The sequence below is a fragment of the Notolabrus celidotus genome, chromosome 21 (assembly GCF_009762535.1).
Source record: "Notolabrus celidotus isolate fNotCel1 chromosome 21, fNotCel1.pri, whole genome shotgun sequence".
In the NCBI taxonomy this organism is placed as follows: domain Eukaryota; kingdom Metazoa; phylum Chordata; class Actinopteri; order Labriformes; family Labridae; genus Notolabrus; species Notolabrus celidotus.
The window spans coordinates 24,632,523-24,644,614 of NC_048292.1; the positions used below are offsets into that span (position 1 = coordinate 24,632,523).

General features: G+C 40.7%; 1 protein-coding gene across 3 annotated transcripts in view; it reads left to right on the forward strand.

Moving 5' to 3' along the window:
- ptprz1b (protein tyrosine phosphatase receptor type Z1b) overlaps positions 1 to 12,092 on the forward strand; it is a 120,969-nt gene that overhangs the window by 10,712 nt on the left and 98,165 nt on the right. Inside the window, exon 1 of one of the 3 annotated variants that reach the window (XM_034673179.1) lies at positions 516 to 872. The exons of 1 other annotated variant lie outside the window; for it this stretch is intronic. In XM_034673179.1, coding sequence (XP_034529070.1) covers positions 809 to 872 — 64 coding nt within the window. In that variant the 5' untranslated portion in view covers positions 516 to 808. Of the gene's footprint in view, positions 1 to 515; positions 873 to 12,092 lie in introns of those variants that run through there. One more of the 3 variants, XM_034673180.1, reaches the window with a different exon arrangement.

The following is a 12,092-nucleotide window of genomic DNA, read 5'->3' on the forward strand; positions in this document are numbered from 1 at the left end:
GATTAGAACTCACTTTGGAGCATATAACAGTGCTTTGTTTGATGCAAATTTCAATCTGCTATATGCTATAATATAACTTTAGGAAGAAACTACTCAAAAAATAAATCACCATAGGAGTCAGATTTTTGTATAGTTGGAGTTAAATATGTCTTCTATGTAGAAAAGGATTGCAGCACTCTGCAATGTAAAAACGCAACCATGCACCATTTCGTTAAGGCATTTCCATTTTTTGTTTTAAAAACTGTTGAAAGAACGTCTGCTTCTTTATCATAAGCCCATTATCTTTTCAGTGGCACTGTAGGAGATAATAGGATTACTGAAAAGAGCCGGAATACACTTAAAGTGCGCCACAAACTCTGATTTCATATCAGGCTGTATGCTGTGATGATATGATTTGAATATGATTTGAATCCCTTACTGAGTTAGAGGGGTTAAAAGCCTGTAAATCGCAGCTGCATGTTGCAGACACACACCGTGTCCCAGCGGTAATATCATCAGAACATTAAAGGAGTCATACACACATTTCCATTAAGGGCAGTGGGCGGCGCGCGCTCTCAGCCCCTGTCTCCTATTGCGATAAACGCCAGCGCGCGTCGGTTATCAACCAACCAACCAGCCAGCGAGCCAAAATCCAGCCGAACCTAACCGAGCCGAGCCAAACCGAGCCGAGCATTCAGCGCTGCTGCCGCACACAGAGGCAGCAGAGGAGGAATGATGACCTGGTAGCGCATCTTTACGCACCCGACCTGCAGTCCGTTACCTCAAATCCACATTTTGCCGCTCTACGTTTCATTCTCACGCCGAGACCATGGAGACGGCAGTTCCCAGGACCGATATTTTCATCTCCCAGCTGCTCCTGTTCAGCCACATAGGTAAGAAACTGAGGAGAAGACATGTACAGATTGAATAGTGTGGTGGCTGACATGTGATGCTGTGGACGCTGTGCGTGTGTTTATACCCTCGGGAATTTAACAACCCTGCACACTTATGTCAGCGTTTCAATTCTTCAAATGATGGCACAGAAAGAACATAATTACATGTAGATTACATCTTTTAAACATGCATTCACGACATGGAGATGTCTTCCTCCAATAGTCTGCTGCCTAAATCCCCTGTCCAGTTTCAAGTGAACCGTCTGCAGTACATGGAGGGATTTCCTGTCATGCTTTGAACATGTTGATCCGATTTCCCAAACACATGTTGAAGTATGAATGAATTTGTGTTGCGTGACGCTGCTCTGTGTGCCCTGTTGTCTTTCGGGAATACTGGATTTGGCGAAGGGGCTTGAAACTGCTCCCCTGGGCTCTCTGGAACTTATTCGAAAGGAGCCCAGATGTCTATGTTAGTGTCACGTTAGGCGAGTCAGTGTAATTGTGATTTATGCTACATAAAAGCTGGATTATCGTTGTGTTATTTGTATTCTATGAACCCAGTGTCAGAAATGGTGTTTGAAAATGTTCAGATTTGATTCAGAGTATCCAACCTAGAAGCCTGAAGACTGTCCATTGGGGCTGATAATTTGGGAATAGGCTTTCAGTAACAGGTGCAAAGTAAGGACAAACAAAACACTGATGTTTGTGGTCTAATTTCCAAAGAGTGAAAAGTAAACTCCATGTTAATGTTCTCCTTAAGTTTCACCATAACTGGTTGCACAGCACCTGCTTTAAGTCTAAAAGGTATTATCACCACAGCAACATGTATACAGTTATAATGTTTCATCACATCATTTAATTTAAAATAAAGTTATTGCTTATAGTGAACAAAATAGGTCAAAAGTTGGGATAAAAAAATGGACCTTGTATATTCTTGCTGTCAGATTTTTGTTTGGATGGCTTAAATATATATCATAATTTTCAATCTTTTTCCATTTTTGGCTTCACTTCATGCTTATTAAAGATCCAACATATGGGTATGCCATCATCACTTTAGCATATTGGTTATATATTGATAGGGTAAACTTAGAACAGGTAGATTGATGGAGGTGTTGCCCAGAGGATATCAAGACTTGCAGTCTAGACATACCAAGTAGTTTTTAAACAGAGATGCAGTTGCATGCTTTGTCCACTAGAGGACACTGACAATTCGATTTTACAGCTACAAAATGTATATGTTGGTCCAAATTGTTTAAACAACAAATGTAAGTGTATTAGAAAGCAGCAGTAATCAGGTTTATCAATAACTCTCCAGTAGTGAGGATGATCTAGCCTCAGATGTAAAGATATCTGGATATAAACTCCAGCCAGGGTCATTATGGTGCAGTCAGAAGTCAGAGCCCTTATACTCAAATGGAAATTAAAATTAAAGCTTCAAATTTGGCTCTGGACCCCCCTCTGAAGAGTCTTTTCAACAGTCACCTATCTTGTGTAAAGTTTTGTTTGACAATTTGATTCATGGGAGAAAAAGATTCCATTGATGGTCTTACCAAATCTGCAACATTAGGAAAATATATTTAGCTGCTGCAAATTCTAACAGATACCTGTTTTTTCTCCTTATTTTGTTGGAAAGTGTAGTAGGTATGTGACATTACAGTCAAACAGTGAGATCAGAGGTTACACATGTTTTCCTGTGCTGAGTTAAAACATGATGAGATTCAGTGTGATTACATTAGATGTGTTTATTAACTGAACTTGGTGCAGGAATAGATGCATGGTGACAGTTTGCTCAAGTGAGATCTGCCATTCCTCAAACCTCTTCATTTATTTTCCAATTACAGCGCTGCTATAGCTACTTTTCACCCAATTAAGATAACATTTCCCTTAACTGCCAGAGGCCTTTAACTTTTTTCCTTCAGCTGCTGTCACCAGAGGAAACACTGCTCTTAATTTACTGGAAACCTTCAAATCCAGTGATCTCTGGGTCCCAGTTTGGGTACAACTGGCAGATATCATCTCTGGTAGATTGTATGTTGGCTGTTCTCAAGTCAGTTTTAGCAGATGATAACGAATTGGAGCTCTGCTTTGGCTGCTAGTTAACATGTTCTGTCTGCAACCATGACAAACCTGGTTCATTTCCTGTAAAATGTTTGTGTTAAAGATGTGGTTTAGACACATAGAAATAATGTATCCTTTAGGGAAATAGAGCATCCTCCAGCCATCTGTTCCACAATATGCCTGGACAGCACTCAAAATCACGCACAAACACATTTTCTTGCTCAGCCTCTCACTCACACTCTTCCATACAAACACACACACATACAAGTGGCTGTGATGTTGCGGGTGCTCTCATTCCGGCCTTGTTTGTCCAAGCAGATCTGCCAGTAAACACAACCTTCTAGCTGTCATCCTTCACTGTGCCATATGCTTTTCAACATGGTTGCATCCATACATCTGACCTCTCAGTGGTAATCACACCTTCAGCCCGTGATTCCATATGTTCAGTTCAGCAGGAAGAGGATGCATCCAGTGTTTTTACATTACGAGACCTGTATTACTAGAAGTTTCAGCATCCTGTGATCCTGCTGGTTAGAGATTTAAAACTAATGTGACTCAGCTCAGCGTGATGGATGTATCTGTGCTCTTCCCTTCTTCTCTCATTGCTCCTCTCTCTTGAAACATGAAGAATTGCTTCTGACTTCTTCTACCCAGAATCCCTTGCAATTTGTACACGTTTACTGTGGTCAGTGGTGATGGATAGGTCTTCCAAACCTTATGGGCATGTTCCTGGAAAGTATGAGCATGTTGAGGGTTTTTAGATTAGGACTAAATGCACTTTCAGGGAGGATCAACTTGGCATGCATTCCTCCCTTGACACCGCTGATTTTATGACCCACATTCATTGCAATATGGAAGTAGCGTTATGTTACTTTCCAATTGCTGACACAAATAAAGGACAACACATTTTACTGGACTCATTCTGGTAGGAATTAATATGAAACCGTATCATGATGCAGAAATATGAAGTCAGTCCCTCCAGGAAGTTGCGATTTCGCGATCGCAACTATCAACGCAAATTCAACCAATCAGCGCGATCTTTTCGCGGCCTTGTAATTTTATACAATCACCGCAACTTTCCCGCAAATTTGACCAATTACATTAATCTCAGCCCCTGTACGTCATCGGTTTCATCATCAATTTCACTTCCTTGTAACATAAACGTAAGTCCTCACTTGATCGGCACTTTTCAACAGCAAAACACGCACAGAGAACGGGTGAAAAGAGGGGACAGCAGGCAGGACAAGTGACGATGACGACGTTATTTATAGATACTAGAGTTATTATCTGAGGGGCTCAGTGTTTGCTTGGTCACCTACCTGCAGCAGGTGTGCTTTATGAACCAGCTCTCCCTCCTCCATGCATCTGTCTCATATTCATTGATGATTTTTACCCCCGGTGTGCGTTAGTGACAAAGACACAATCGGGGGACGTCTGTTTACTATTTGATGTTTGACGTTGTTGCCGTGGTTACCGTAAAAAAGCTCTGCATCTACAGCTTGATTTAATCCAGTTTGGTGATACATCAGACACCTTTAGTAAGTTTTGATCAATTCCTAGTCATCAAAGACGCAGATTCATTTCAGAGTGCTGTGAACTGACTGTCTGTGCCTCTGTCGCTGCAAGGTGCATTTAGGGACCATCGTAAATGTGCAATACAGACCTTTCATGGCATTTTTCTGTGAATCAAGAGAATCAAAATACAGTGGCCACATCAAGAATTTGTTCTAAAAACATCTGTAATTTAGCGTATTTACTTGTCCCTGAGATGTTATTGGGGGGAAAAAGCAAAATAAAATCGCAACTTTCACCGCAATTTTTAAAAAAAGCTGTCGCAAATTCAGGCTATTTGGGCAGCAACAATCACAAAAAAATCCCGCCAAATCCTGGAGGGACTGGCTAATGGTTCACCCTATTTCAGTGACCTACAGGTGGCTGATGGCCAGTAACAACTGCAAGTTATTAAATATAACTCCTGTTATAAGGAGTGCCCCCCCTCTGCTGACTTTACTGTGAACATGTCACAGTGTGTTTGAATGAAGTCTTTGTTTAGCAGGGTGGAAAGTTAGTGTTTTGTTTGTATTGTTGTGGGGTTACGTTGTAGAGTTGACCCAGTCTGTAGCAGTTGATGACCTAACTTCAATGCTGGTTCTGCAGCCTGTCAAAGGGGTAATACATTTCCTATTGACAAGTACCTCATACAACCTCACTTCAAAAAAAGAAAACAAACTAATATAGATTGGTGGTGCAATTTCACATGTTAGATGGAATAACACAACAACATCCTGCTTGCCATTGATCTCTCAACAGATCAATATGATCTATATTGGAGTTTAGACATATTTATTGAGTGATTACTTGACTGAGTGTGAAAGAGAGCGTGGAAAAACAAACCTGTATGACTGTGTATACATACTGTACATGTAAACTAAGTAAGCAATACTCAGACATCTAATGCGTTCACCCATCGCTTCAAACTGGGGTTGGTTGTCAGATTTAGATAGACTTTTTGTTATACTGGTTAAAATGATTTTTATGTTCTGATGGTAATCAATACATAATGTGTTCTTAAAAGAGTGAAAAAAAAGCTGCTATCTACAGCCGGAGTAAACCTGGGAAAACACCAACCAATCCCTGCCATCAGGAGCCAAATGATGAAACCAATCAAATCCTGTCCTGCCGTTCTGCCCGCCTCCTGCAAAGCGTACATTTCCCCGGCATGCACTCCCCGTCCCCTGCCCCTGCCTCTGCTTCCCCTGACTATATTTACTGCCCCTCTCGCTCGACCTTGGGTCTGTCCCCTCTGACCCGATGAGGTGCTTTGCTCAGGACTGTAGTCCGGATCAGAGTCTAAAAAGCGCTCACCACGGGGGCTCTGACAAGCTAAAAAATTAATGATGTTTAGTAAGTCCTACAGAAAATGTAGATGTATTAGATGTATCATAGATTTTCTCCTGATATCGTGTCACTGGTACAACTGGATAATGCTAGCATGACAGTTGTTATTACTAACAGCAGCCATGTTTGTTTGTGATTTTAACTTTCACTATGAGAATGTTTTGGTGTTTTCTTACTGCTGAGTGAGACATGAGTTGACGTAGTGTAAAACACAAACGATGTGCTGAGGACTGGTTTTGAATCAGTCACCATCATATGGTCGTGAATCAGCGGCACTTGTGCATGTGAGCTGGGGTGTCATTTTGGAGGAGCTCCGAGGGGAGGGGGGGAGGGATTAGACAGAGTCCTGAGGAAATGCTACATTCAAATTCATGCTAGTTTTCCGTGACTACCAACCCTAGCTTTTATGTGAGGAAGAAGTTTTTACTAAAAACTAAAACCATTAAAAAAACATTCAGTTGGGGTGCCATTGGCCTAGCGGTCTGGGCATGCGCCCCATGTACAGAGGCTACAGTCTTTGTTGCAGCGGTAGCAGGTTCGACTCCCAACCTCTACCATTTGCTGTATGTTTTCCCCCACTCTCTACTCACACCCACATTTCCTGTCTCTCTCCAGCTTTCATAGCCAGTAAAGGCAAAAATGCCCCCCCCCCCAAAAAAAACTTTAAAAAAACCTTTCAGTTATACATTTATATAAAAATCACCATTCAGATATCTAACAGTAAACATTCCCTGTATATTGCCACCTGATAATCTGTGACACATACCATCACACACTGTGTCATCGTTAATGTGTTTTAGTTGATGTGAGTCCAGCCTTCATTCGTTCTCCTTGTGAGATACCATCTGTCCACTCGGAGCAATTGAACCAGAGGGGATTCATCCGGCAGCACAATATGAAGTCTGAAGGTGTGATAGTGATACCCCACTACATACTGGCACACGTTCTGACATATAGCATTCTCGGTGTGTAAATACAATTCTAGTATGAAGAGAACTGTGATGACAGAGTCAGATACTAAGTAAACAGCCGGCAGAAGAGTAGCAGCAATAAATGGTTCTTCCTGTGATTCCTCTTGAATATACTTCAATATTGTTGAACTTACTCTTGTATTTATAAGGACAGGACAAAAAGCCTTTGATTTTAAAGGTGCAGTGTGTAGTATTCAGCGGCATTTAGCAGAACATACTTGGTAGAAATGGAATCAGATATTATTATATATAAATATGTTTTTTTTTTGGTGCTTTTAGACCTTTTATTGACAGAGGGAGAGGAAAGGGATAGTGTAGGAAACTGGGACATAGTAGGGGAATGACATGCGGGTAAGGAGCTGCAGGCTGGATTGGAACCTGGGCCGAACTCTACATGGGCGCGCAACTTAACCATTAGGCCAAGTCCGTGCCCAATTATGTTTAAACTAGTGTGAAATCACCTGAATATGAAAACCTTTTTGTTTTTGTTGACTTAGAATAAGCCTTATATATTTATATTGGAGTGGGTCCCCGTCAGTCAGTCAGTCTTTTCACTGACTGGAGCAAATCACTGAAGGTTCCCCTTTCTCCATAATGCAGCTTTAAAGTATCTCACCGAGGCTTAATGGATATTAATTTGCATCCATATGTTTGGCCCAATGGATGTCAACTGTAAATGTATCAAGCCATCACAATGCAGACTTCAGTCATGGTAACTCTGATTGGAATAAAACACAATAATACAACAGGATGCAGGGCTAGCCAGAGTGTAGTCATGACTTTGTGACAGCTCCACAATGACATATTCAAAGAAACTTTATTTAAACAACCTGTTTTAACAATTGGTCCTTGCTTTATCTGTATCGTGCATAACACAGAGGATGCAAATGCACACTCATATGGGTGAGTCAATACTGCTAATTAGTCCCTCCAGGAAGTTGCGATTTCGCGATCGCAACTATCAATGCAAATTCAACCAATCAGCGCGATTTTTTCGCAGCCTTGCAATTTTTTACAATCACCGCAACTTTCCCGCAAATTTGACCAATTACCTTAATCTCAGCCCCTGTACGTCATCGGTTTTGTCATCAATTTGACTTCCTTGGAACATAAACATAAGTCCTCCCTTGATCGGCACTGTTCAGCAACAAAACACGCAGAGAGAACGGGTGAAGAGAGGGGACAGCAGGCAGGACAAGTGACGATGATAACGTTGTTATTTATAGATTGAGGGGCTCAGTGTTAGCTTGGTCTCTACCTGCAGCAGGTGTGCTTTATGAACGTTGTTGCCGTGGTTACCGTAAAAAAGCTCTGCATCTACAGCTTGATTTCATCCAGTTTGGTGAAACATCAGACACATTCAGTAAGTTTTAATTTCAGAGTGCCGTGAACTGACTGTGCATCAGTCGCTGCGAGGTGCTTTCAGGGACCGTCGTAAATGTGCAATATAGTCCTTTCATGGCATTTTTCAATGAATCAAGAGAATCAAAATACAGACAGTGGCCACATCAAGAATGTTTTCTAAAAACAACTGTAATTTAGCATATTTACTTAACCCTGAGATGTTATTGGGGGGAAAAAAGAAAAAAAAAAACAATCGCAACTTTCACCGCAATTTTTCCAAAAAGCTGTCGCAAATTCAGGCTTTTTGGGCCGCAACAATCACAAAAAAATCCTGCGAAATCCTGGAGGGACTGGCTAATGGTTCACCCTATTTCAGTGACCTACAGGTGGCTGATGGCCAGTAACAACTGCAAGTTATTAAATATAATCCTGTCATAACTCTGTGAGAATTTAAGGACACAATATTTGCAAATTGGTTCATAATATCTATGAATATAAACATTTTATTCCTTTCCATGAAAATATCTATAACGAGGATCACATCAGCCTCATGTGGTCGATGTGCCTTCCATTTAGTAAAGTCATTATCAGGAGTGATGCAGATTTGATGTACTGGCTAGGATCCCCTTAATCGAAACAGTATTGCTTCTGTTTGCTACACATGTAATGTATGCTTTTTCCCCGCCCTCATAGAGACTGACAAGGTAAGCTTAAGCATCAACATCAACTCATCCAGCTCCAATGGAAACCCAGTGTAGTAATTTAGGATGTCCAAAGTGACGGCTCAAAAGCTGTGGTTACATGTGCAGTCTTTCTTCAACCTTGTCATTAGATTCCAGCATATAAAGTGATCTGATCGAGACACATGTATATGCATCAAGCATTTAATCTGAATGGAACCATTGTAAGCAGTCCCACCAGAGCAATGTACTAAAAATAGCAGAACAAGAAACTATTCCTTCCGCCTGTTCCTGTTGCCAACAAACACCACTGTCATTGCATCATGGTACATTATGTGCTACAGAAAACACATTGATATCATCACCAACTACATATGTGCATTGACATCAGCATGAAGCTGCCCCAAAAGGACACTTATTAAATGAACACCACAGATTGTCTAATTTCCTATCATTTCTAATCTTTTGTTCGTGAATGTAGATGGTATGGGAGTTTTTTTGTGCGTCCCCATCTTTCTAGCTTTAACTCCATGCTTAAGATGAGATTATATGTGCACTAACTTACAAACATGCACACGCACATACACACGCCCTGATGGAGTCAAGCTCTGTAAACCAGCCAAATAAAAATCTTCACTGAGGGAAATAAATCTTGTTAGAGAGATTTTCCAAAGCCTGCTTAACTGTCTGGTTTTAGTGAAGGGGAAAAAAAGATCAGATTTTGCCTTTTTTGGCTCAAAAGTTTAGAAAATTGTGATATTTTACTGAAAAGTTTAATCATACAACAAGAAGAAAATATAAAAACTCTTCCTACAATTGTTGAATCCTTAGAATTGTATTGATTTAAGTTTGTGTCCTTCCTTGAGAGCGGTCACAAATCTCATTTTGGTGAGAAGTGGGTTGCACTGATAGTGTTGGCATTGCTAAAACCACAGATGTTACATTGAATAATTGATATCCTGCTTTCCTCTGGTATATTTTGTCTTCCTCCTGTTATGTTTTGTCCCCTCCACTTACTGGTTTTCGTCTGGCCTCCCCATCAAAAGCATTTTATTCATAAGAGCTCTTATTCTTTAATCCACTTAGCTGCAGTCTGCTCTCACTGTGGCAGTGCATGGTCACGGTTATTTTAAAGCCGGTCTGTGCCATGAGGACCTCTGAATGCCTTTGATGCTGAGCAGCCTGGACAGGGAACTCAGCTCAGTGAAACACTTATGTCACTCAAAAGTTTTTTTAGTAGTTACAGAGGTTGCTCTTGTCTGCACTGATTTGTAAAAGCACAAGGTCTCAAAGGTAGAAGTGGAATACTGTTGTGGATTACTGTCTTGTTCTACACCGGCCAAACCTAACAGTGCAGACCAAATGTTAACCCAGGAGTTGTAAAATATTAAACTACGGAGTAGGGATAGAACATTTTACGTTTTGATAGTACGATTATAGTCTAAGTAATGACAGTTAAGTAATTATCATGATTATTATGTATTCATTGATTTCACAAAATCAGTAATGTATAAAATCTGAGAAAATCCTGTTTACTTCTTTGAAGTTCTAACAAATGCTAGAATGAAATTGAGAGCATCTGTCATAAAGTATATTATTAATTGTTAAGAACTGAATTGCAATTAAATTAAATCCTATTGCACGGTGCTGGAGGTCTACTTGGGTTTCTCAGTATTTTAAACCATGCCGGTGATTTAACTTGCAATGCCTAGCATTTACAACACAAAGACAGAAGGAAGCCATATCAGTATGTCTCTGAAGCCTGTCAGAGCACTGTTTTCTCTTCCATTGACTTGCATGGTGTCGCCAAACCAATTCACCTCGGTCAATGGGTCTGGATCCAATCAATTAATTTAATTTTGTGCCCCTGAAAGCGATTGGACAGACCTACAAACAATAAGAGCAACAACCTGTGTGAGCTAGTCGGTGTAGTATACTTTTACCAAATCCTGTTGGCAGTGTAGCTGTTTGTTCTTGTTTCCAGTTATTTTAAGTGGCTGCAGAGTGGACTGGACGGATGTTGCCATCTTGGTTGTCACAAGGCTACTTCATGCAGCTTTGCTGCTGTTGCATGTTTACTTTGCTCCAAAGCCCAACTTGCCCCGTAACATTGATTTTCACTGACATGTCTATTCTTGATTCCCTACCAACTCAATGTTTCCTTAAGTCACATGCCGCTTTCTTGGGCTTGTAGTACTCAAATGCTGCATCAGGTGTGCTGTGTGGACTCAGAAACGGCAACTTTTTTGCGGCAGGTTCTGCAGATGGGTGACCCTTTGTCTTGAATAACTCCTTGGTCATTCTTGGTGTCCCCAAAACGCCCCCACTCTGCTTACTTTACTCGTTCTCTTCGATGGACAAGAAACTTTACTGCTTGGACCCTCTCTCATAGTACAGCTAATGTAGCGTAGCCTCTATGTCTCTTTGTAAGCATGGAACATTAAGCTGGTGCACAGCAGGTGTGACTTCGTTATTTTTCCTTGCAGGTTATTCCAAACAATGTACCGGCCTCTTTCCAGCACAGTCCACTACTCAACCAGTGACCTTATTCTGATGCAGATTCTGATTTATAAAGACCCGTGTAGTGCATTTTGCTATGATTTGGAATCCATTATAACTGCTGTGATCATTCTCACAGCTGCTGCCTTTTGCAAAGAGGCATGCTGAGGAATTTTAGTGCCACTCTTCAAGGCTATAAAGCACTACAGCTAAAGGCTCAGGTTGTACTGGACACAAAATGTTATGAACAATTGTTTGAGTCTAGTAATGCAGCCTTTTTGTGCAAAGTCAAGTCCTATCTTTGCTAGTAACTGTATGTAACTGTATGTTACAGCTCTACTTCTGAGATCATTTGGTGTCATGTCTTTTGCTCAAGACAGCTTGGCTTGCTGGGGTCCTTCTGACCATCCCATTGTTCATCCACTTCTACAGGTGTATTTTTGCAGAATGATTGGACACTGCAGGTAATTTAAAAGTCATTTGTTTGTAATAACTTTTTGGGGGATTTTCTCCTCTTGCAACAAGAAAAGCAACTTGAATATTCAAATAAAGTTCAATAGAGCGTTAAATAAAGAATAGAGGTTTTTTAAGTAGGCGTTAATTGCATATAAATTAACATAGTATAGATGGGCTTCACACAATTTTCTTTATTGGCAACAAATGGAAAGGCTATTGTTACATTGGGAAAAGTTCATTTCAGCTGAATAAATCATCAATATGCTAATTTCACTAAGCCTCATGCCCATGTTTTTGGAAGTGACTCCTAGTAA